The sequence below is a fragment of the Emydura macquarii genome, unplaced genomic scaffold (assembly GCF_026122565.2).
Source record: "Emydura macquarii macquarii isolate MOO-44397 ecotype Brisbane River unplaced genomic scaffold, CSIRO-AGI_Emac_v2 contig_1477, whole genome shotgun sequence".
NCBI lineage: Eukaryota > Metazoa > Chordata > Testudines > Chelidae > Emydura > Emydura macquarii.
The window spans coordinates 25,561,024-25,588,024 of NW_027131614.1; the positions used below are offsets into that span (position 1 = coordinate 25,561,024).

General features: G+C 40.5%; 1 protein-coding gene across 1 annotated transcript in view; it reads right to left on the reverse strand.

Annotated features, from left to right (window-relative positions):
• DTNA (dystrobrevin alpha) overlaps positions 1-21,961 on the reverse strand; it is a 307,279-nt gene extending 285,318 nt beyond the window's left edge. The window contains exon 1 of the mRNA XM_067553817.1: positions 21,838-21,961. Within this exon, the coding sequence (XP_067409918.1) occupies positions 21,838-21,956 (119 nt within the window). The 5' untranslated portion in view covers positions 21,957-21,961. The remainder of the gene's footprint in view (positions 1-21,837) is intronic.
• Positions 21,962-27,001: the final 5,040 nt, after the last annotated feature.

Sequence of the window (27,001 nt, forward strand, 5' to 3'; positions counted from 1 at the left end):
GAAGTAACGCAGGCATAAAGCACAGCTTTTGAAGCCGGCTTGCTGGGGCAAGGAGCACCCCACAAGGGAGAAACAGTCCAATCAGGAAACTAACTAACTTAAAACTTGTAAACTATATACAACTGGAAACTATTTACAGCAGTTTGGTTGAACGGACAAGAGTCGCTTAACAGGCTAAGAGCAAGGAGGAAGAGGGGTTCTGACTCTGGCCATGTGGCGGTAAGAGGGAACTTGAGTGGTGTTGAGCCATGCAGCCTCTTAAGACCTTAGACGCATCATGCACACATGAGTCAATGGACACTACTACAAACAGTTCCAGCTCTGGCGCATGAGCACCCATGCACACCCATACCTGGAATCCACATATGGACCATCACTCAAAAAACAATGTGCTGTTTCAATCAAATTAGTCATAATGAACCAAAATGAACACAGTGAGAGTTTCAGTTTTCAGCTGAAATTTTTTTGTTTTTTGAGTGTTCTGTTTTCAACAGAAAGTTGAAATTTTTTGCAAAAAGCAGACTTTTCATGAAAAATTTCATATTGTTGAAAAACTCAAATATCCATCAAAAACAGTTTTGATGGAAAAATTTCGACCAGCTCTAGTCTGCACTCATTTAGAGAAAACCTGTTGTAAATTGCATTAATGTAAACCAAAATCACCGGAGTTAATTTTGATTTTCAGATGTACTACAGGAAAATTTGGCCCTATCAGTCCTGATCATTCATATACCAAAAAAAAGTAACATTTACTTCCATAACAACACAAGACACAGTAGAACCTCAGAGTTATGAACACGAGAGTTACGAACTGACCAGTCAACCACACATCTCATTTGGAACCGGCAGTATGCAATCAGGCAGCAGCAGAGACCAAAAAAAAAGCAAATCATAGAATCATAGGAGATTAGGTTGGAAGGGACCTCAGGAGGTCATCTAGTCCAACCTCCTGCTCAAAGCAGGACCAACCCCAACTAAATCGTCCCAGCCAGGGCACTTTACCACCCTCCTAATGTACACAATACAGAACCCTACTGTGTTAAACTTAAACTACTAAAAAAATAAAGGGAAAGCAGCATTTTTCTACTTCATAGCAAAGTTTCAAAGTCAATGTTCAGTTGTAAACTTTTGAAAGAGCTGCCATAACGTTTCATTCAGAGTTACGAACATTTCAGAGTTATGAACAACCTCCACTGCTGTGGTGTTCATAACTCTGAGGTTCTACTGTAGTTGAAAATCTCCAGAACTAAACATAAAACCATATTTATATGCAGAGAGGCAAATTTTACCCTTGTTTATACCGTGAATCCCACTAAATCCCAGATGAAATCAATAATGTTGCATGGGAACATAAATTAGAACAGAACTTTAACTCTAAATGTTCAAAGAGTGGCATGTGTTTGCTTCTAACTTCTAAAGTATTAGTAACACATCTAAACAACAACTTTGTATCTAATTTTTTTAAGAATAAGACATGGCAATTTTTTTTAGAACATGACAATGTATTTCTGTCTCTTAAAATCCACTGTGTATGACTGTTCCTTTCTTTTCATTACAGCTGCTTCTTTCTCTGCTTTGGAAACGAGTGATACAATTTTTAGAAAATAGGCACTGCAAATGAATCATCAAATTATAGCAGTTAAACTCCAGTCTTTGAAGACACTCCTGCAGTGGGGGGCACTAAGGGATTGCTTTAGGTGTTCATGCTGTATGGTTGATTGACCTTTGGTGCAAGCTGTACTTGTTCAGGAGCACTTCTACTGCACTTACTGGAGGTTAAAAGCGGAGACAATGATTGCTTTGGGTATAAGAGGGTGAAGGGCACACACTGTAAATTGTGCAGGTGAGCATTACTCACAAAGTTCATACACTTTTGGTTAATGCAAGCTCAAATACAGCAATCAGAATCAAAGGACTTGAAGGAAAAGAGCACTGGTCAGCTAACAGGGTAAATAACCATGGTTCCTGCTGTTTATCTTTCTGTCATTTTCCAGTTCCTTTTCATCCTCAACCTCTAAAGTATTTTTCCACTGTCCATAAGTTACATAGTGTGCCTTCAGACAGAAAGAGGGCGAGATTCAGCAGAATGTGGTATAGGGAAGTGTGAATCATTCCTTCCTGCCCTGACCTCTTCCGCAGGGGAGGGTCACCCAAAAGGAAGGCTGTAGTGAAACTACTGCCAGCCCACCTCCCTCCATGCTTTACATGGGGTTATTCCTGCTGAGAGAGTCTGGCTTTAAGTTACTCACTGACTCCACAGGAGTCTTACAGGTAAGAGCTGCTGGTGAGCTCCATTAAGAGCTTGATCCAAAGCTCACTGAAGTCAATAGAAAGATTCCCATTGACTTAGATGTGTTTGGATCAGGGATTTTCCAGCTGCCCTGGCCAGTGCCGCTCACTTTTTGAGCCCTGCTGGTCCCCTGGTGGAAGGGAAATTTCAAATACTTTGCACAGCCATAATCGTCTGTTGTACCACCCGGGTCTATACCTGGGTTTAGATGAGTACAAACGGATGTAAACTCAGGCTCACAGTGGTCCTAAAGTATATGGGAGCACCGAAGTTATGACCCAGTAACCAGGGCTGAGAAACTATGGCTAATGCATTTGTGTTTGTAACCCTATGAAAAAAATTATCCTTCAGACTAAACATTTTCATGCTTGTTATCCATTCAAAAGGTGTCTTTTAAAAAACAGTTTGGCAGTTATGTCTGTTTATTTGAGGGGCCTGAAAAAGAAAAAAATAAATCTCTGGATGAAATGTGGTGTATATATGTGCAAACTTCCAACTTTTTATTCAACCTTTTGGGGGAAAAAAACACACACAAACAAAATAAGTGTCTTTCTTCGCATTTGGATCATTCCAAATCAGCAGGGTTTATACAGTATGAAATGAACATTGATTGTCATTAAAAATCAGCATTTGACAAGTTATCAAACAGCATTAGGGGGGATACCACAGTTTTCCCTTACACTTAAAATACATTAGATCTGGTTCAAAATTTTTAAAAAGTTTGAACTTGATGAAAAACAAAATTCTGTCAAAATGTTTTCCCGTTTTGTTTGTTGTTTTTAGCAGTTCTGATAAACTTTCTTTTCAAATAGGTCTCCATCTGACACAAATGTACTTTTAATTTATCTTTACTGATGGCCAATGTGATATAACAGTTCCTTAGAAATCAAAATGTCCCTGCCCCCTTTAACGAGCCAGTGGGGGATTAATATGGGACTGGACCTCTTGCATTTGAAAGGGCCTCTTACCATTTCAAAGAAGATCATGCTTCAGACTTTGACCTCATTTTTGTCATTCTTTTTGATTCACTGCAAGAGAATATGAACTCAAAGGGGCAGCTCGAATATTTAGACCTAACTAACTTTAATTAGTTTTTTTAATTGTATGATCCTTTTCCCTTTTTCATCACTAATACTGTACTCTACCAACACCCAGTCACTGCGTGCATGTGTGCACATACATATGTGCACATCCACATATAGACACCTAGGCATTTATTTCCTTGCTTCATTTTGAGAGAGGCACTTGCATTCCATTCCTGCTCCATTGAACTCACTGGGGTTTTGGCATTAACAACTTCAGTGGGAACAGGATAAGACCCAGGACAATCTCTATTGATTTCACTGGAGCCATGATAATTTGCATCAGCTGAGGATCTGAACCATAGAGTATATGTCATACAGCTCTTATGTGTGTGATATCACAATGGCTTTACTGCTTTGTATTTGGTCATACAGTTTTCTGGATTGCAGTGCTTTTTGCTGTATCTGTTGTTAACTGTGCCTGTTGTTTTGTTTTTAAAAGAAATTTAAAAATAAAATAGGAAAAAAACCAATGGTATTAGTGTGGTAACTATTTACAAATGTTGTGGTTTTTTTAATAGCAGCCCTGTAGGTGGCTCTCACCTGAGATTATGATTTGTTAGAAGGGAAAAAGCAATGGTTGAGAAAACATTTATAGAAGTAGCTGCTCAGACTACATGGTGAGGGGCTTGACATAAAAGCCTAGTTCAATACCTTGAAACCAACAGTACTGATATAATTCATTAATCAGTGAGTAAGCGGGAGCCTTTGCTAACCTGCTCTAAAACAAAGTTCACACACTGTGTTGCTGCCAACACTCAGCCCTTCTTGATGTGTTGGCTATGTTAAAAAAAAGAAATTAACAATGTCAAAGTTCAGCTCAAGTCTTCTCCCAGGCTTGCCTGCTCTTAGGGCTCAGAGCTTAGAACTGCTCAGTGCAAGTCTCTCCCTCTCCATTTCCTTCTCCCTCTCCCTCCAGCTGCTACCATCTTCCTTACATTTGATGGGACAGTGAGCCACCTGCCCCACTGAGGCAGACCTACTAAATCCTTTCCTACCAAGATCATCTCCTGGTAAGAAGGGGGAGATGTTTCAGATAACACTGTCATCCTGTTGCAATAGGACCATATAACATTGATTTAATGCACCAATGATTTGTGCACATACTCAACATACATACCCAGATACCTGCATACATCCTTCCATTTGCATGGATATATGCCCACACAAGACTAAATGCAGCTGCAGTTGTTTCAATAGGTGATTACACATACCTGTGACAACACTAACAAAGAACACATATTGTAATAAACTCTGGATTCATTAAGACAAAATTGATTAACAATCTACTCAAGTTGAAGTAATAACGTATCTACGTACTGTTCTCTATGGCAAAGCTACATTACCCAGCATGACCAAGGAGGCACCAAATTGTTCTGTGCCTGATTACCAGCTTGCATGGCAGTTCCTGAGTTTTCAATTTGAAGAACACCAGTGCATGAAATTAAAGCTTCTGGTCAGTTTTAAATAACCATGACCATCTAGTAGGTTTGGCAGCAGATTTCTGCTTTTGTTCTATTGTTTAATTTCAAGGTCTTGCAAAACACGTCTGTTCATGTAGGGGAAATTCAGGTTGCAAGGACAGATCTCCCCAAGAGCTGATTATTAGGAACAGATAAACTTTTAGGCACAAAAAACTGTCACCAGAGAGACCCTAATTTACATTTTAAAAATTTCCACTTAGTTTTGAAGAAACAATCAAGAAACTTTATCCACTCGAGGAGCAGGAATATTAAGGTTTCTGCTCTTTTAGTTTCTGTTAAATCTTGTTTGGACAGAACTAATGCTTTTCTTAATCACATATTTTATTGCATATATAGACTGTAGTTATGGGTGCATAAGAAATACATAAAGAAACACGTCACCAAAATAGCACACACATGAAGAAATGGATCTTGCTGTACTGTCTGTTAAAAGAGCAGCTAATGCGTGTATCTTGGTGGGATGCAAAAGATCCGGAGGCCTTCTTAAATAAGAGAAGATCCAAAGGACTGCATTAGATCATGTCCTTGAAATTGACTGATACTGACTCTCAGACAAAATAGCAGTCATTCTTAATCTGCTGTGACTGCTCAATATATATTACTGCACAGCTTTTAAAAAGCAAAGCAAAATGAAATAAAATAAGCTAAGAAGTTATCCTTAAACCTGGTTTACCCTTTACTTTAGTCTCAAAATAAAGACACAAATCCATGTTCCTTCCCTCACTCACAAACAAAACAATCCTAGGCCCACAAAAGCTAGCAAGATCCAAAAGTCCAAACTGAGGCCTTATAAGCATGTGCAAATTCACTGAGCAGTGATTTCACACACAGTTTTCCAAGGCTTCATTTAGCTCAATGTATCTTAATTTTATTTAAAATACTCTGGATACTAAAGTAATTTGCTAACTGCAAAATGTTCACCTTTCTTGAAATGGTAACTGTGAATGTTTTGATAAATAGCCTTAAATATTGTCCAGTTTCACTGTGATTTCTGTCATTAAGACTGTTAACATACTTTTGTGTAACTCCTTGCCTCAGCAAATAACAGCAACTCCTGCACACCTCCTATAACAATACACTGCCATAGCTACTAATGTTTGTGTTACTCTATGTGACATTTAAAGCAACTTATTTAATGTGAACAATTTGCATGTAACCATGCACTTCAGTTTAAGTTCAACACATGCTACCCCAAGCAGTGCTGGAGGCAAAACACTGAGCTGCACAAAACTTGGTGCTATGGCTGAGGTGGGAGGGAAGGTAGGGTGCATTCTGGATAATGTTTGGCGGAATAGCTGGGTGATGGCTTGGAGTGCCAGGAAGGGAATCTGCAGAGAGAGGTGCTTGGTGGCTGAAGATATCAGGGTGGATAATTGGGATGGATGGGGTTGATGGAGCTGCAGGGGAAGCTGGGTGGGAGGTGGCTGAGTCCAGGTGCTGTACTGGGATTTCAGAAAAACACAGCGAAGGGACAATCATTTCATCATTCTCTTTGTTTATCTGTTAGTTTCTATGTGTAAACATGCTGCTAGGCTTCCTTCATCTCTAGTTCTGTTTGGACTGATCTGGTGAAGGGAAATATAGCGGAGGAGTGTGCCAGTGAGTGAATGAGTGTAAGGTGCAGGTGTGGGCCAGGAAATTGGGGAACATGGAGGTAGGAAGTAAATGGGGAAATTGCCTATTCTGCAAAGCAAGGGAGAGGGACAGAGAGATAGAACGGCAGCTCCCCACACCCCAAGGTATAGGAGAGGGTAAGCTGTCTTCTCAGAGCAGTAAACAGGGAAGGCTGCATTGTGCGTGTATATTTAAGGTTGACTTTTGCAGCTGAGATGATCAGACATGTCATAGGTGAGCAGCTTCCCCTAAAAGTGAAAACAAAAATCATAAGACAGGCAAAGGCCAAGATTCATTATTTTTAAGTCAATCTCATGATTTCTGGAGAAATGTAACTCATGATTTTTGAATTGTTTAGAGTTGGCAATACTGTCCCTTGATGTGCCTATGGTTGCACAAAGCACCAACTACTCAAAAGTACTATCCAGGGCCTGTATGCCGTGACCCTATAATACACCCACTATCCCAAACTTACATCAGCACAGCAGGCCAAAAATATATATGTATCTGATTTAAAGTAATTCTCACAGAAAATGCTTTACAAATCTGAGTTATACAGAGGAATTAAACCTCTCCTCCCCATAGGCTTCCTCTGCCAGCAGGATCAGAACCACACAGAGGGTACACAGTTGCCTCTCTCTCTCTAAACCTGAAAAGACTGAGTTCTGGAAGGTTTTCTGCTAGTTCTTCCATTGAGCTCCTTGTGGAGCTCCACAGGCAGTTGCACTGATGGTTCAGGACTTAGCACTGGATCTGTCATGTACGGTTAAGCTGCTGCTGGGCTAAGCTCCCCATTTCACCCTCAATGGTATTTTCTCTTTGATCCTGAGGAATTTATACAGTGTTTTATCCTTTCAAGTATCTCTACAAATTCCTCATAAGATCTACAACACAGGCAGTGCCTCTTTATGGTAGAAGGACACAGTATGTTTCCATGCTGGAGCTGTGCAGTCACCATAATATATCCTATTGCTTCACTAAGCCCATAACATTACACTAATTATCTGAAGCAGAGTTTATAGTTAAGATGGCTGCAGTCTTTTATTCTGATAGTCAACTACACCATCAAAAGACTGATTACCCACAACAAATCACGAGAGTCTTATGGAGCCCTGCAATATGCTTTTTAGCACTTCGAAATGAAATAATAAAGGCCCTGAACCATGAAAGAAAAGATATTTCTACTAACTCATGTTGAAAAGTAAAATCAGCATAATTTAAATGTAAATGTAAACAGCAATCACCCGGTGCTCTCAGCCCATCAGTAATAAAAATGTAGCATTTTTTGCTGAAACAACCAAAAAAAAGAGCATTATTCTGGGATATATAAAATGGATTTTGTCACAAGAACGTATTGTGTATTTAAGTGTGTGAAAAAGGAATTGTTAATCTCAGTGCATAGAAATTTGCTAAGTAGTTTCACTTTTAATTATTAATGTTGTACAACAGTTATTATTTACCTTAGTAAAGCAAACAAGCTTTATACATGGACATCTATGGCAGTATCACAGTTTTAATGTGAATATCCTTAATAGTGGCTAAGGAAGAAGCCAGAGAGAAGCTGATAACAAAATGTCAGCTTGGAACAAACTGGTGAACTCAGAAATACTGATCCCCTTTTAACTCTTGTTCTATCTGTGGAGACAAACAGGGATTGCAGAAGAAATACCTTCAGTTATTAAAGTATTTTAAAATGTCCATCACCTCTCTCTCTCTCTCTCTGCAATGGGTTATTTGGAGTGCAATATGATGCAATCCAAATTTCTATGATGGGTCTGTCTATAGCTCCCCAATTATGTAGCAACATATTTTCCCTTTTTAATTCCAGCATTTATCTAAAGACAAATATATTGCTATCTTCACAGACATAATGAAAAGGAAATCAACGTTGTATCTGCAGACATATGCAAATGCAGCTTAAATCTCTCTGACTGTTCACTTTGGGCTTGAATCTGTGAAGCTTTTGTCAAGAGAGTAACCCTTCCTCAAGCAAGTAGTTTCATTCAGTGTAATGCCACTACTTTCCTAAGGGATTCTGTGCAAGATTAGGCCCTACAGAGAATGGAACCAAGTCTGGGCTCACACTAGTATTCTTTATAACCAAGCACTACTCATTTTATGAGCCTCTTGTCTGTTTCCTCTCTCTCTCTCTCTCTCTGGTTTTGTTGTTGTTTTGTGTCTCCCCCTCTTTCCCTCTACCATTCCTCTGCCTTCCCTCCCCCTGCCACACAGTAGATCACATTCTCCTTGTTTTTGGTCTTTTCTGTCACACCTTCCTCTCCTAACATCTCACCCTCCCTCATGTTTTTCTTTTCCCTTACCCTTCCCCAGCCTTTTGAAGGATTTTGCCTGTGCTTACTAAACAAAACTCTTCCTAGAAATGCCACCATAAGTAGCTGAATGAAATTGAGAAGAAAATTGATAAAAATCATAGGCTCCCTTAAACAGCCAGGTTTGCTGAGGAAGGACTAAGCGCAAGAAACACAAATGTGATCCTCCTATACTCCCCACAAGGGAATATTAAAAATTAGGCCAAAGAGTGGTGATGAAAGAGACAAGGAAATGCAGAATGCACCAAATTTAAATCTATGTAACTTCCTTTAACAAGCATACCACAATTATAATGCCTGTTCTGGATGCGTCATAATTGCTGTCCAAAGCTACCGTGTATATGTGTGCGCATGTATAAGTGGATATATAAAAGAACAGAACCACCTGATGAATTTATCTGGAAGATTGAAAGCAGAGTTTAATAAACCTTACAATACATCAATGAAAATATGACTGTCGGACATTGTATAATTTCACTGAATTCAGACCAAAACAGGGTTATTTCATTTTACTTTTCAATGCATCAGACATAATGAATAATTTCTATTAAAGTAACCAATGCTTCTCTGCCACCACAGATAAATGGAGGGAAATCTCACCCTTCATCAAAGACCCGGTCCTTCATTGAAGGCGAAAACATCCTGGCCTGGAGGTGTTCCGTCTTTATTAACTGGCTTGCAATACTTCTCTGTTTGTTCAGACAAAGAAGGCTGCAACTGTTGGACTGGCTTTGGGAGCCATGCACAATGCTGACACATCTTCAGTTTAAATTAAAAGGATTACCTTGGATCATGCAGATGCAGTTTACCCCCAAGACTAGGAGAGATAGTTTGCCTACTCCAAATCAGCTCAGCCTATCTTCCTGAAGAGACAGCCAGACTTTGGACCCATGAAACCAGCATCCAAGAGTCCCCCTGCATGTTTTGGGCCTAGAAACATAAAAGAGAATCTCAGCTTTCATTCTGAAAAAAAAGATGTTTGTAGCCTTTTTTGTTATGAAGATAAGATTTTACCTTTTCAAGGCTAAATCATTTCAATGGATTCTAAAGTTAAAAGCTTGTCTTTGATTTTGACTAAGGATCACTGATTATTCAGATACCTTTAGGGTCAGTGAAAACAATGATCACAGGCCCATCCAAGTTTTGGGAGAATCCTAGATCAATTTGCAGCTCTGGGGGCAGATGGATATCTCCATGCTATCAATCTAGTAGATTAGGCACAGGACTCAGAGACTTCTGCAGCCTAAGCCCAGGTCTCACAACTCCCTCTTCAGTTATACTCAAGTCATTAACTTTTCTATCTTGTTATGTCTGTTTTAAGATGAAGACATTCATCCCAGAAGAGGGTTTGGTGATGATTATGTGCCCAATGTTTGCATAGCCTATACACATGCTAAAATTCACTAGCATCCATATGGTTGGAGCCTAATGGTTCTCTCTCTCTCTCTCTCTCTCTCTCTGTGTCTCACATACACACACACACACACACACCCGCATGCACAAATTTCTTTTAACTGTCCATTGCAAAAAATGTTAAAATATCAGCAACTACATACAACCCCCAATAAAAGCATATGGGCTCCACTGTGGCAGAAGAAATGGTTTCTCTTCCTACTCCCTCCCCCCCCCGTATATAAAACAAATCTGTTCATTTTGGGGTGTAACCCACATGATCACTTCAGCAACCCACTAAACTCTTCAGGCCAACCCTATACATAGTGGTATGATCACTGTGGAGAAGAGATGTCTACCAGTTTGGGGAAAGCATAGAAAAATGAATTTGTTTGCTGATCCACTCAAAAATGCTAAGGCTGACTTTGGGTAAAATTTTCAAAAGCATCTAAATGACTTAGCCCTGGTCTACACTTACCTGGAGATTCGGCAGCAGTCGACGGGAATTACGCAAACTACGCAGAGTAGCTTGTGTAACTCCCGTCGACTGCTGTGCTTCCCTTCGGCGCACCGTCTTTACTGCACTGTGCCGATGGGAACAGCATTCCTGTCGACGCAGTGCTACACTACTTGAGGGGGTGGTTTTACTCAGTGAACTTCCTGATCGATTGAGCAGGTCTACACTGACCGCGGCGATGACTTTGCCGCCATCAGTATAGACATACCCTAAGTCTCATTTTCAAAAGTGACTTAGATTTGGTCTACAGTGCCACAGGCCATCGACAGACGATACGCAAGCTACATTATGTAGCTTGCGTATCTCCCATCGACTTCCTTACATTGCCGTACTATGGCGTTTACACTGCACTGCATTGACAGGAGATGCCCTCCGGTCAATGCAGCCTTACTCCTTTCAGGGAGGTGGATTAATGGTGTCGACCGGAGAGCACTTCCAGGATCGATTGAGCAAGTCTCTGTGACCCGCTCAATCAATCCTGCTGCATCGATCCCCAAGCATCCTCAAGGAACCGGCAGTGTAGACCTACCCTTAGGCACGTAGGCTTCTAAGTCTTATTGAAATCAATAGAACTTAGGCTGTAGGACCCAGATCCTCACAGGTATTTAGGTGCCTAATATCCATTAAAATCAATGGGAATTCGGTGATTAAATACATTTGAGGATTTGGACCAAAGAGGCTAACAAACTTTTGAAAATGGGACTTAGGCTCCTATGTCACTGAAGAGCTTTTGAACATTTTACTTTCTGCTTGAAAAAACAGATTGAGATTAGCCAAAAAGGATACTGTTCTTCTTGCTAGACAGTGACAACTAAGGAATGCAAGACAACTCTGCTCTGATGGACAATGACATCAGTTTAAATCCTAGTTTGGGGTAGTCAAGAGGCGGACTGTGGGCCAAATCCAGACCTCCAGACACTTTTGAATGGACTGCAAAAATCTTTTAATTGTTATTGCAGTGTGAAAAACGTTTTTCTGGAGTCTGGACCTTGACTATACATTGACCAAGAAATTTGGACCTTGACAAAACATCATTGACTACCCCTTTCCTAGTTATTTGCTGTCACCATCTACTGGCATAGAGACAGTAAGCATTTGTACTAGTACCCAGGCTAGGATAGAAAAGCAAACAGAGGAGAAAGGTTCATTATATCCTGTACAAGTGTCTGCAATTTCTATGCAACTCTTGCTCTCTCCATGAAATATTTTATGCTATGATTACTTCATAATCAAGATCATGGCATGCAATGATTCGCACAGATCTCATGTTATATTAACAAATACTATGACAGCATCCCAATTACTAGCAAGCCTCATGCAGGTTTAAAGAGCAACATTAATTGAAGTTTGTGACATTTTCTATGTTAATATTTTCCCAATTGTAGTGACAAGAATGCATGGATTAAAAAAGCTAAAGAGCCACTTTATTTTTATTACAAAATAACAACCAGAAAGCAACAACAAGAGGACCAGTCTTTTCACCTGAACAATTTAACAGCTAAAAGTCTATTTTGGCTCACATAGTTTAAAAGCTCAGCCTTTCAGTTCAGAAGCTGTCAGCTTCACATTAATGATCCCCAATTATTTATACATGAACATACGTGAATAACATACATATATGCTCTGATGACTGCCTACACTTACTTCTCTTGGTTTGGATGGCACTCTGCCCCATGACAAGTTGGTCAGACCATTTCACTGAAGTATTACAGCCAAACGATGATGGACTTTGATGGGCAGCCAACAGTCATCTCTTTCTGTAGCAAGGCACGTCTCACCAACAGAACTGAAGCTTGTGCACCACTCCATATGATCATACTTGTTGACACTTAGCCCATCCAAAGAATATTTCAAGAGTGAAAGAAAAGAGGAGAGTTTACAGGTGCTTCTGCCTGCCATCAAGGCATACTGCATTGCTGTAGTTACCATGGGAAATGATACAGCAACAAAACATATGCACCTTTAACTACACCATTTTTGAGAGAAGGTTTATTCCTCTGCAAAAGGATTAAAAGTGGTCAAACTAAACTAGAGGTGTGATTCGACAAAGCTCAACACACATGGAGAGACAACATAAAGAGCAGTTTAATGAGACAAGAGCATCCAACTACTTGTTAGCCTGAGACCATCAACATTTTTCATGCATGTACATGCTAAGAGTGATCAACTTTGTGCTTAATACATGGCAAGGGAAGGGAGAATGCCAAAGTTATTCCATAAGCCTGGAGTTTGAGCCATGGACATCCAGTATCAGAACTTGATTTCAGCCCAAATCGTGTGCAGGAATAGAGCACATTACAGGAGTTGCTCCTACATTCCACTTATAAAAAAAATTAAATCTGTTTTTTATTTTTCAGACATTTTTTAGTCTTTGAAGTTTGAAGAAAAAGGTGGCTTGTGGTTTAGTTTTTAAGTTTTTGCTGGCACACCGGAAAGTGTTACATGGTTTGTTTTCTACTTTTCTCTCTCTCTCGTTCTCCCACCACCAATGTGTTCAGCAGCAGAAGGCTGCCTCAGAACCACTTGTTATTGCTCATGATGGCTCTTCTCTTACACTGTGGGCAAAGAGATAAGAAACAGCTCACTCATGCTCCATGTAAAAGTTAGTGTAGTTCAAAAGCAGTTCTACTCTCCAGCACACACCAAGATGAAAGGCTCCAAGTTGTCTCATAGTCTTCAATTATTCATGCATAAGTGGGATGAGCCAGTTTTGGTACTAACTTAACAGCTCTTCTGTCCCCAGCAGGACTGGAAGGCAGGGGAGAAAAATCAGGCTTTTAGTTTAAAGTGACATGGCCAAAGTTACTTCTGGTGGAGTTTCACCAATTATACTAACTTAAAACCAACAGCTAGCCTCCACAGTTGTGGGATTTAGTAATGGGGAGGTAGTTCCTGTAAAAATTTGAAAATTCCTGTGTAATGCATAGGGATTTCTTTTCCTCACTTAATTTTCATCCTGTCAGGAGTATCTTATATTATGACTCTTACATCACAAAAGAAGCTGCTGTCACATCACATTTTAATTGCTGTTACCATTTTAGACAACAAAGCCACGCCAGAATTTGTCAGCACCAAGAGAAAAGAAAAAATCCGTGTGTGTTTTAAGATCCAAGTTGTTTTAAACATTGTGAGGGGAGAACTCTAGGCCATTACCCAAGGAAATTCCAACCTAGCCTTCCTATTTTACTTCTGTGGAACTCCTTTAACTCTTCCATCACCACCACTCCATATACCATAAGAGGATCTTTAAAAATCAATTCAGTATTAGATTGCTTTTGGCAACAATCTGGAAGTGGCACATCTACACAGCAGCTGGGAGGTGTAATTCCCATCTTACACAGGTTCTCATCCTTATATACGTGGGTTAGCTCTGCTGGTGCACTAAAATTAGCAGTGTAGCCACAGCTACTTGGGCAGCAGAAGTTGTGATCAATGGGCCTACAAATTTACTCTAATTGCAAACTCAACTGGTGAAAAGCAGGTAAAGAGTAATGAATTTTTACAATGATCTGTTGTATAAAACAGTTTAAGAAAAGATGTGAGGAGACAACGACTGAATAAATTTAAGCAAAGAGGATTTACTGATGCACTCAAGGACTGCATTAAGATTACGACAGGTAAACAAAAGGGCAGAAATCAGAAATCAAGGAACCCACTGGACATTAGGCCTATTTTATGGATGATATAATGAGATTATGGCTATTTCACTCATCACTCCCTTTGGGGTCCTTAAAAAGAGACTTTGGGGGAGAATAAGGATAACTTTTACCATTACCACGGATGTGGCAGAAGTACTATTGTCGTGACATCAGACCTTGATACTCCAGTGGGGACGTTTGATCATCATCACTGCACCAGTGAGGACCCTAGCCTGATACACGAGATCCTGCTCTGTGTTTCCCTCGCTCATGTGCTTCTTTCTGCCCCCCCTCCCATCTTCCTCCTTCCCTCCATCCACCCTCACCCTGGATCCTGAAATCAACTGTAGTGCATGGCACCAGCACGGTGAGATAAGACAGCCCATCCAGCTCTGCCCAGACTGAAAAGGACCAGTGAAGGAGAGGGACCTGACCAGACCAGACCAACCAGATGATATCTCTGAACAGAGAGGTGAATCAGTGTCCAGAGCAACAGCTGTTGCGGCTGACCTGCCAGCCCAAAGCATCCGTCACTGACCTGTATCATGAGATCAGCAAAACCTGAATTTTCCCCATTTTTACTTTCCTCTCTCTTGTATCCCTTCTGTGTCTGTTTTGTCTAAGGCAGGAAAGTGACTGTCATTTTCAATTCAGAATGGAACAACAGACCCTAACCCTTTCTCCCCCACCAAGAAGGACTGTTTGACTGAATACGAGACTTTAACTAACATTCACAGTCTCCAGAAAGCACTTTGATCAGTTTTGATGAAGTTTGTTTTGCATGAACAATCAATTTCAGTTCTAATGCTCTTTACTGCATTTTGATTATTTTCCTTTTGTGTATTTCAATCAATACATTTCTAACTTTTGGTCTAAGTGTTATAATGTGTTTGCCGTGGTATTAAACAGGCTGAGGTCTCTGTATGTTAAACCCCAGACCTTGTTTAACAGTGTTTAATGTTGGACAGCGACTTGGTTATGTTAACACCTTTGGCCCATATATGTTCCATCTAGATTAATACAACAGAGAGACTAGCCACCTGATTATAATCCCATCCAACCCCTGGATATATACTCGGGTGCAGCTGCACAGCTAGTCTTAATCCACTAGCTCAAGCAGAGCTAGCAAGGGTACATCTACTCAGGGCACTGTGTAGACGTACCCTAATGTGGGGTTTTCCTGACTGGGTTGTTTAACAACGTTTTTCATTTCCTCTCTTACGGAGATTGTTGAGCTCTCGAGTCAATATTGGATTAATTTTTCTAATATATGCAATTCTGGAATATACATGCATCTAGAGAATACAATAGGTATATTTTATAAATTAAAAATCAATACTGTTCATATGCTGCAATTACCATGGTATTAATAGATGTTTCTTTACTGTATATTTCCTAACCCAGCCTAGTACTGAAGTTCTACAGGTGTAGGAGGCTTTGAAAAGACAGCTCTCTTCCGAGAGCTCCCAGAAATGGATTAAAATTCAAAAGGAAGTTGATTTACAAAACATAGGTGGTTACATGCATTAAAAGAATTGTGTTGATGAGTGTGATGTTGAGAAATTAGATGGATATTTTATACAATATATTTTAAATTTTACACATCAGTAATGTTTTACTATGATTTTAAAACAAAAGTTTCAGGGTTAGTTTTAAAAAACGTCCAACAGTTAGACTGATCACTGGTAATTTTTATTGTAATTTAGGTTCCCCAACCTGCTTGCAGAGAGGAATCAGTTGTGTGAAATAAGGAGAGGGCTACCTGACATTAGACTCTCCCAGTTAATGCTAGGCTGGAATCAGATGGCAAGAGTCAGGCTGGGGTTGGAGACTGGAGATCAGAAAGGAAGTTGAGGTCTAGAGTCCCAACAAGCCAAAAATCTATATGATTACCCAGACGCCTTCCTGGGCCACCCTCCAGGGGGAAATAGTGAGCATGGGCTAATCAGAAGGCCACATGACAGTGTACTGACATTCTGGGCCCTTTGGGCAATACTTCCTGTGATGCCTACTCACCACAGTGCTTCTTGGCTGTATCTCTGTCTAGCCTCCCAATGGCAATGTCAGCTGTCCCAGGCTCTACAGATGCAGGTTCTAGTCCCATGGATTCTTACAAAATTGCATGTTGTGGCATTTGTATTAGTAAATAGAATTTCAAACATCCATTCCCAAATTATTCTAAATCAAGGAACTCACATGCTCTGTTATCTGTTGAAGATAAGTGCCGTAGCAAGTTCAGAATACATTTCTAATTCAAGATAATTGTACTGTAGATGTCTTGTTTTGTTTTTGAATACAGCTTAGTGTATAATCTTCCCTGCCATGTTTTACATATTGCTGAGGCTACCGTCACTGTAGAGGAACAAAGCTGTCTTTTACCAACATCGCCCAGATAGATTAAAGTCACTTACCAGAGTCAACGGTTGAGGCCTGTGAAGCCACAGGTCCTTCCTCACTCCTGTCCTTGGTCCAGTTTTGGAACTGTAAAAAATGTTAAGGCCAGTCTCTGATTGCATTATGTACAAAAAGAGTGAACTCATGGCTCCATTGAAGTAAATATCAAAAGTGGGACCAGGATTTCGCTCTCTGTCTTTTAACCTTGAAGATGTAGCCTCATGAAAACTGCTTATTCGGTGAAAGCCTGTCACTGATTTTTCCTGAAAACTCAGGTTCATGCTGTTCACGGTCACATACACAGCTTCCAGGACTGGCCTTTATGGCCATAAAAGATACTCGGCTGTGGTTCCCTAGATTCTTGGAGGACTCTAGATCAACTGAAAGCTGTGTGCTATGCTCTAACTGGGCTGCAACTGCTGCAAGAACTGCCACAAGCTCTGTCCCAGCCGCCCGCCATTTGCTTACCTCTGCAGAGCCGTTAATGTGGCTTCAGGCCACAAGGCGAGACTGCTCAATATTGTGAGAGGCAGCCTGGTCTAATGGACTAAGCAGAAGTCTGGGACTCAGGAGCAAGGAATTCTTGCATTCTAATCCCTTTGTGACCTTATCAAGTTTCCTCAATTTCCCCAGTTGTTAAATGATGATATTAATACTTCCTACTTCTCAGGGAAGCTGAGGCTCCTAATTAGTTGAAGTCAGTGATGTGCTAAGCAGTATTACTTAGCAAGAGCAGTGAGGCACAGATCTCAAAGAAACAAGGTAATACAGGTGGGAGTAAGGGTGACAGAAAAATGAAACTGTTAATTACCTTCACTGTTAAAAGTGCACATAGGGCAATGTTGCTCTCTTGTTACATTACTTGGGGTGCACAAGTGTCTGGCATCAGCCCTTCAGACATTCACTGGGGGAAAATCCTAGCTTCATTGAAGTCAATGGGAGTTTTGCCATTGACTTAAAGGTGCCAGGATTTTACCTTTGGTATGTAAGATGTTTTAAAAGTGAGCTAAGGTTTCATGTTTAAATGTGAGTTTATTAACAACGAGTAAAACCCAACTTATGTCCCAGCAGCATTTTACACTCAAGTCAATAGGGCTCCACCCAGGTGAAGCAGTCCACCCACACGGAAATTCCAGGTTCCGTGGCTATTATTGGAAAGTGCTATTCAGGGACAAATTTAACTGAATAGGACAGTATGGCTGTTACATGGATAGGGCTTGGAGTGAATCTGTCTAATTTTTGCCACCGACTCGCATGTGCCCTTGGACAATTCATTTAACCTTTCTGTAATCGGTGTCCTCATCTGCAAAATGGAAAAAAGGAAACTAACCCAGCTTTGTCAAGCACACTTATATCTACAGGTCAGCATAGAATCATAGAACCATAGAATCATAGAATATTAGAGTTGGAAGGGACCTCAGGAGGTCATCTAGTCCAACCCCCTGCTCAAAGCAGGACTAGCCTCAGCTATATCACAAGTGCAATATAAGTGCTAGGTAGTATTACTACTGCATGTAAGACTGTATAAGAAACTGGAGTTTGTATTATATGTTATTTAACAAATTAATATATCATGACATAAACCTAAACTTGCATCACTGAAATCACTGGAAGTTTAGCCATTGAATTCAGTGGAAACAGGATCAAGCCCATAAAAAATGCCCAGATGAGGGCTCATCATTAAGGCTGAGTGTTCAGTAACTTTTTCAACGGCATTTATATTAGTTTCTTGCCTAGATTCATAATGAATGTAATACATACAGTACATACATATCACATAATACGAAATTTAAATGTAAGGGGCATGACTCATCACTCCAGTACACCAGTTTTATTCCTGTGTGACTCCACATTCTTCCATTGTGATTCAGACACAAGTTTCCCCCTCATAGCTGCTAAAGAGATTCATGCAATACCACACACAGCTAGTCATGAACCGTGTAGCCCATGTTAATGAATAGTTAAATCTCATAGCACAATTAATCAGTCTGTAACAGTCTACAATACTTATATTTTGCAACAGTGCTGAGTGAGTGGGGACGTATATAATTAATGTAAAAAACAATAGTTTAAAACATAGTCATTAGGATTTACCATGTTACGCTTGGCAGTATACTTAGACAGCTTTCTTTAAGAAAACAATCTTTGCCAACTGTTAATAATGAGTGTGCAAGTTATGCTTAATACCACAAAATTAAGGGCACAGAGCTTAATCAGTTTAAACAAAAAGTTGTTCCAGAACAATGTTAACTCCATGACTGTAGTTCAGAAAACTGCTGAAAATAAAAGAGAGAAACTTTCTGGGCAGCTGTTACATGGCAATATATTACATTTTTAAAAGGAGGACATGGTGTGTTTGTTTGCGGCCTTTGTTCTTCACAGCTAATTCCCCATGACTTTCAACTGTACAAGTGTAAAAGACTATGGGACTGATTTTCTGCTCCTACCAATTTTATACCAGTGTATTTCCACTGACTTCATGGTAGTTATATCTTATTAAGACTCTGACCGTACAGGTGCTGACCTTTACATGCTGAAGTAAATAGAATTATACTTGTGTAAAATTGGTGTCAGGGAAGAATCAGCCCTTCAGGCTTTTACAATGCACAACTGAAAGTCAGAGGAAACTAGTTGTGAAGAACAAAGGCTGCAGAAACAAAAAACCCACCCTTCTTTTTCTTCTAAAAAATTTAATAATTTGCTATCTAACAGATTCCCAAAACCTTTCCCCCCCAACAGTTTTTAGGTTGTGAAATCAATAGGATTCCATGTGGATATCACCAGCACGTCTCCTTCCAGGATCGGTGCTTGATACTGTTATAAGTGAGAGCAGAATCAGGAATGTTTGAGTATCCATAACTTTATGCAGACTATTGTCAGTGTACATAACATACAAAAAACTGTACATAGAAAAGATTGCACACAGACAATCGGGGGTTGGCAAATATTGTACACAGTATTACACTTACAATTTATATGCTCAGGCAATGATTGAGGGGTAATTTTGCATTTGTTCCTACTCTTGCATGAGTGTAGCTACTGATTTTGGTTATAACTAAATCTCTCTCTAAAGGGTCAGCACAGAATTTTGTATTTTATCTATTACTTTTTATAAAGAGGAAGGATTCATTATCATATTTTTAACTGTAATCATAATCATAATTTGATGGTAAATTTTGTTCCTGTGGTAAAACAATAAACACTAACAAATAATGCATTCATTGGGATCTGATATTGGGTAAATATGGGAAGTTTGCCTTTGACTTTAGTGGGAGCATGATCAAGCCCTAAGAGGTTATCGTTTAAGTCACAAGTGATGAAGTTGAATTTGAACACACACTAAGACATCCTCTGTCAACTAATCAGCAATTTTTTTTTTTAAGTACACTGCACTAATTTTTTACACTTTTTAATCACTTGATTACTGAATAGTGTGCTGGGTGCCAAAAGTGTGACGGATCCCTGTAGTGTGTTTGTCCAATGCTGTTGGTGATACATATGTGATATACGCTAACATTCAACTTAAAGGTTTGAAAAATGCTGTTGGATTCTACAGCAATGATGGAGTTAAATTTGAAAGTGTTTTCCTTTTTTTAAAAAAGTATTATATAACCACCTTCCATACCCCAATAATAAGGAAAAACAGCAGTAAAGTGTTCAAAAGAGAACAGTAAGTTACACAACTTTGAGCTTGAGATAGGATTTAAAGTCTAGAAATAATAAGCTTATGATGTTGCTTCAACACTTTGTATATCTTGAACCTCTCATTTCAAAACCTTCTAGGTCACTGATAAATAACAGGATTTATCAGGTGACATCAATTCATACTAGTGTTTAAACACTACCTAAAACATTGCATATGCTAATAAATGAATTCCTGTGTATATTTATAAGGTTCTTCTGACCACGGTACCTCCAAAAGCATTTAATTTTTAGGTAATAATTATTCTATAGTACAAATGCTATTACAGTACTGTATGATCAAGCCATTCTGCAGTGACGAGAGTATTTGTGGCAAATGATTAAAGTTTGTGAATTAGTAAGTAGAGAGACATTTAAAAATACAAAGATAATGCATTATCAGGTATATTTCAATCATTTATTTAGCCAGTTTTCAATTAATTGATGACGACACTTCATAGCACATCTGTAAAAGTGCTCTCTAAAATATTTGGTAAAAATTACAGAATATGCTATGTTAAATTTCTAGAAAAAAAACTTACAGAGCAGGTGTTTGAAGATGTTAGAAATTTATTAATCAGAGCTAGAGTCATCTCTCCCTCTTCCAATCGGTCTATTATATGTACACACACAACACAAACGTATTACAACTGCCACGGCCATCAATGGAATAGCAAGTATGTTTAAAGCCCAGTGGCAGGCAACGTGCACCATCACTATTGAAAAAACAACCCCACAGAAAAGCTGAACTCAAATATGTCCTAGGCCTATGAAAAAAATCTCGGAGCTCCCCACACACACACTCCCTCTCTGCACATTAATGTATACATTGGTGATGTTTCATAATGAAATGCATGATGCCAATAAGACCAGACCTTATAAAAAGAGACTTCTCCCACCAGGACCTACTTAACAGCAGACACCAACTTATCACCCACCCTTCTTCACCTGCTTACCCCCTTCTCAAGAATTCAGTATCAGCACCCTTCTATCTCTCTCTCTGTAGCAGGGCCATCTCCCGCTTGGGCAGTTCATACATTGGAAAGATGAATACATCACAATGAATCAATGCAAATATCTGAGACACACCAAAAATATTTATACCTTCCTGGGCAACAGGCTGAATAACCCTCCCCTCGCCAGCACATCCTTCCCCTTAGCCATTTCCACTGACACCGCAGTGCATTGCAACACTAGCAGCCGCCTCTGGTTCAGAGATTTTCATCCCCCTCCTCCCCCCTGCGCCATCCAGTATTAAATACTCCTCCGGCTCTTTGCAGCGGTGGGAACCATCCTTAATGGAGGCTTCAGCATCCTCTGCGAGCCTTTTGGCTTTTGCACGGGAAAAAGGTGGGGGGGGGAGGGTAAAGGAGAGGTGAGGGACGAGATGAGTGAAGGAATGAATGAATTGCTACCTCCAGAAAGGCTCTGTGGGCTGCTGCTTGCTCCTGCTCCTGCTGCTGCTGCTGCTGCTGTCACAGCGGATCAGCTGATATTTACCTGTGAGGTAATGCACACTCTGTAAGGTCACCATGCACCCACTGAAACACAGTGCAAAGCAGGAGAGACACAGAGAGAGGGAGCTGCTGCCACCGCCGCCGCTTCCCACTGCGAGCACAGGCGGCTGCTGCTGCTGGCGGCTGCTGCGGCGGCTGCAGCTCCTGGCACATGCTGCAGGTGTCAGAGCAGAAGCTGCCCTGCCTCAGACGGTGCCCATCGCGCGCTTCTGCACATGCTCCCGCTCCCGCGGGCGCCCTCAGGCGCGCGCAACCGCTGCACATGCCTATTGCATTGGGCCGCTGAAGCCACGCACCGCCCTGGCCCTGCGCCGGGGGGTCGCGCTCCTCGCGCTGGAGGCAGAGGCTGCGGTGCCCCGAACGCGCCCTGGCCATGCCGCAGCCGCTGCTGAGCAGGGGCGAGGAGCCTTGCATGGAGAGGGCCGAGCGGGCAGGGGAGTCGGGGAATGGGCGGGCGGGTGCGGAGGATGGGGGAGGAGCAGATCAGCAGGGCATATTGCTTGGGTCTGAGCTGGGGGGCCGATCAGCTGGGCATGCCGGGGGGAGGGTAGCGCAGCGAGGCAATGGGGACGGGGGTGGTGGAGGCAGAGCCAGAGGGTGGTGGTGGTGATGATGATGGTGATGATGATGATGGACCAGATGATGGGGGGGGGGGGGAGTTGGATTTCAGTGTCTGGATTGCCAGTATCCGAACGCAAATCCGGAGTGACACACAAAGTCAGAGGTTCCCGGCATAAATATCCCTTGTGCTGGAAGAGGAGGTGCTCCCTTGTTGTGATTGTTAGCTGTTGCAGTGACGTCACCCTGCTTCCCCTTGCAAATTACCTCCAATGAGATATGGGGTTTGTGCCTTATAACCTGCAGTGTACAGCCGAATAGTACAGATAGAGAATAAAGAACCTCTCCTTTTAGTGACTTGCGGGTCAGATATTAATTCACGTCTTTGGCTATTTTAATATGGGTTTTCTCATTTGCATGTGCTCTCTCTGTCTCTCTCTACTTAGTAGTGGTTCTTTTGCTAATGTCTGAAACGTGCCACTTGGTATAAATGTTAATAATTTTTTTGCTAATAAAATACTTTGTCAATTCCGTCCAGTTATATTGCAAAAATCTATAAACCTGTTCTGGTGATGTGTAATCTCTCTCTCTGTTTAAATTGACAGATAAATAATGTAGTGAAAACAGCTTAACAAAAATTTGAATAATTCTATTACAACCCTCATGAACAGAATTTTTCTTGAGAAACCACTTAAAGTACTAGAACCTCGAAGATTTAATGTATTTTCTTTCCTAAGTGCCAATATATTTTAATCACATTTTTCACCTCTCAAGACCTCTACACTCCATCCTTATAAAACCTTATTTGAGCTTTGGATGCGTAGAGCAGATTTAAGCCTTAGTTCATTGAAGTACAGTACGTATAGGCCCACGTGGTCCCATTTCCCAACGTAAATTTAAGAACCTACATACAGATTTAAACCCTGCTGATGTAGAGAGTTATGTGTGTTCTTAGCTTCATTCATATGACCAGTTCCATTGAAGTCAATGGGACTGTTCATATGAGGAATGCATGTGTATAAATATAGAATTGCAGCCTCTAGCACACTCTAAATACCCTGATAATGATGAACAGCTGCAGCTTCCATTGACTGCAGCACTTCTCAAAATCATGACGCTTACATTTAGGAGTATGGTTTTAGGAGAATTAACAGTAGGCATTCCAGTTTGAAAATGTTGGCCTTAGTATCAAAATAATGTGATTCCCTTTTTTCCCCTCAAATATGGCTTGTCCAACTGTTCAGAACCCATTCCACGTGGGCTTAATACTGCAAGGTGCTTTAAGGCTCAGAATTTGGCAGGATCGGGTTGTCAAGTGCAGGTCTCCTTCTTCTATCCCACATTACCTGAAAATTAGAAGCAGCTATCTTTATTACAAATCAAACATAAAAAGTTTTAAACAATAATATTTGAAAATGACTGTCCGTTTCTGTTCTGCTTTCGCAGATTTTCCCCATCTGCTCCAGGCTACATGTGAAAATTGTTAATTGGCATTGTGTGTAATTCGTTAGCTCCACTGCTTATCTGAGCACAAATAACACGTGAGAGTCTGAGCATGCCAATCGTTATTCCTCCCACAACTTCAGGGGGATTCTGAACAGGCAGAAGGGTCTGAGCCAAGTGTGCCGTGTAGGATTGGGGCCTTAATTAATACAAGCAGAGTGACAGCAGTAGTTGAGAGGAAGTGTGAGTATGCTGCAAGTCAAAATGTGGATTGTGAGGTATTTTGGGTGTTATATATGTTACTGTATTAAGAGTCTACATGATACTCTACCTTGAAAGTAATTTTAGGGAAAGGATGTGAAATAGAAGAGAGGGGAGGCACTGCAGATTCTCATTTACCTTCAGGACCCTGTACCCCACTTTTCACTCCCTTTAAAGCCCCTTTACACTGTTCTAGCATTTCTAAAGGCATAGATCCCAGCAGTTGGACAAAGCACAATGGGATACTTGCCCAGCAAGCTGTGCACTTACTTCTAAATATGTCAGTGCTGTGTACGCACTGATTCAGAGAGAAGAGGGAAAAAGCCAGCTATGTGAATGCAGCTATTTTGAAATAGTTATTATGCAAGGATTAGTGCACAGAATCTTAATTTGCAAACACCCCACTGTGTGGAGAAGCCCTTTGTGTAAATGAGAATCAGGTCCATAATCAAGAGAGGGATCCCAGGCACAGGATACAGAGTGAAAGAAGGTACATAGGTGAGAATGGTAAAACTTAAAGGATGTGATGCAAGCATGGCAGATACTACAGAGGATAGCCTGATGTTACGCTCCTCTTTGCTTTGTTTCTACGGAGCATAGAGGGCATAAAGGGTGACAAAACAACTGAAGGAAAGGTGCTAGGTTGTGGAGGACATTGAGGTTGAAATGAGTTTAAAGTAGATACGGTAAGTAATAGGGAATCAGTGAAGGAACTTTAGGAGTATCTGAAAATGGTTTTAGTGTTGGGAAAAGTATAGTATTTTCACTACAGCGTATTGGAAAAATATTGGGAATTTTAGTGTTGAGTCAGAAAAGAATGTGGTCTTGAAAAGAAATCTTATTGTTCCTACAGCTCAATCAACTTGTAGATAGGAACATGTTTGGAACTTTAGTTCTAAAAATAAATGGAGATTTACCTTTTTTTTTTTTTTTTTTTTTTTTTTTTTTTAAGTATTTGAAGTTCTGATGCACCCTCACATTATAATGAAGGATTCATCTTTGTATTGTCAGATTTTTTTCCCCATTTGCCCACTTTGTTGATGTTTGGAAAGCCATCGCCAACTGTCAGATGTTTATTGGTAAAGAAAAAAAGGGAACTATTTAACTGTGAAGAGCCAAATGCCTACCATGAGGTAATGAGAACATAAGAATGGCCATATTGGGTCAGGCCAATGGTCCATCTTGCTCAGTATCCTGTCTTTGGATAGTGGACAATGCCAGGTGCTTCAGAGGGAATGAACAGAACAGGCTGTCACAGAGTGATCCATCCCATCGTCCAGCCCTAGTTCTAGTAGTCAGACGTTTATGGGCACCCACAGCATGGGGTTGCATCCTTGACCATCTTGACTAATAGTTATTGATGGACTATCTAATTATTTTTTGAACTCCCATTATAGTTCTGGCCTTCACAGCATCCCTTGGCAACGAGTTCCACAGATTGACTGTGTTGTGTGAAGAAGTACTTTTTAAAATTTGTTTTAAATCTGCTGCCTATTAATTTCATTGGGTGACCCCTTGGTTTGTGTGTTATATGATGGAGTAAATAACACTTACTTTCTCCGTGTCATTCATGATTTTATAGACCTCTATCTCATCCCCTCCTAGTCGTCTCTTTCCCAAACTGAAAAGTCTGGGTCTTTTTAATCTCTCTTCATATGGAAGCTGTTCGTACCCCTAGCAATTTGTTATCCTTTTCTGTAACTTTTCCAATTCTAATATCTTTTTTGAGATGGGATGACTCAAACTGCACATAGTATTCAAGGTGTGGCCATACCAGTGATTTATATTTTTTGTCTCATTAACTATCACTTATGGTTCCAAACATTGTTAGCTTTTTTTTGCCTGCTGCTGCACATTGAGTGGATGTTTTCAGAGAACTATCCAAAGTGACTCCAAGATCTCTTTCTTGGGTGGCAACAACTAATTCAGCTCCCATTTTGTATGTATAGTTAGGATTATGTTTTCCAATATGCATGACTTTGCCTTTCTGAATATTGAATTTCATCTGCCATTTTGTTGCCCAGTCACGCAGTTTTGTGAGCTCCCTTTGTAACTCTTCTCCGTCTCCTTTGGCCTTAACTATCTTGAGTAGTTCTATACCATCTGCAAATTTTGCCACCTCACTGTTTACCCCTTTTCCCAGATCATATGTAAATATATTGAACAGTATTGGTCCCAGACAGCTCCATGAGGAACACCACTCTTTACCTCTCTCCAGTCCAAACTGAAAAACAGGTTACAGCTGGAATCCTGTGTTGACCCACTGAAATCAAGGACACTACTTGTGGTGTAAAATATTACTCGCTTTGAGAAAGGGTATTTCACTCTGGCCCAGAGAGGCGGTTTTCATTTTGAAGGGTGCATACAAAGCCAGAAAAAAGTTGAAATCAAATGAAGGATCAGATTTAAGGAGAATATTAGCTCAATACTGCTCAGAAAGTGCTAATGCTATGGAGCAGAGTTGAAAATGTGTGGGTGTTTCCTGAGCAGTGCACAAATACCTCTCTGCACGTATCTACTTATGGATCAAGAATCTGGTTCACCACTGTTTTGCTCCAATTTTACACTGGTGTAATTACATCAATTGCAGGGGAAAACAATTATTTAAATGGAAATACACTAGCATAAAGCTGGAGTCACATAGCTGTAAATCAGGGCTCCGGGGAACAAACCGAAGTATAGGCATTGTCTGAGGGCTGTCTTAGCCTTCAGAGTTTGCAGCCTGTAGTTTTCATTGCCAGAAGCTAAGATGGCTAACAGGCACATTTGGAGGCAGGTGCAAAAAGGTGGGTTGGTTGTT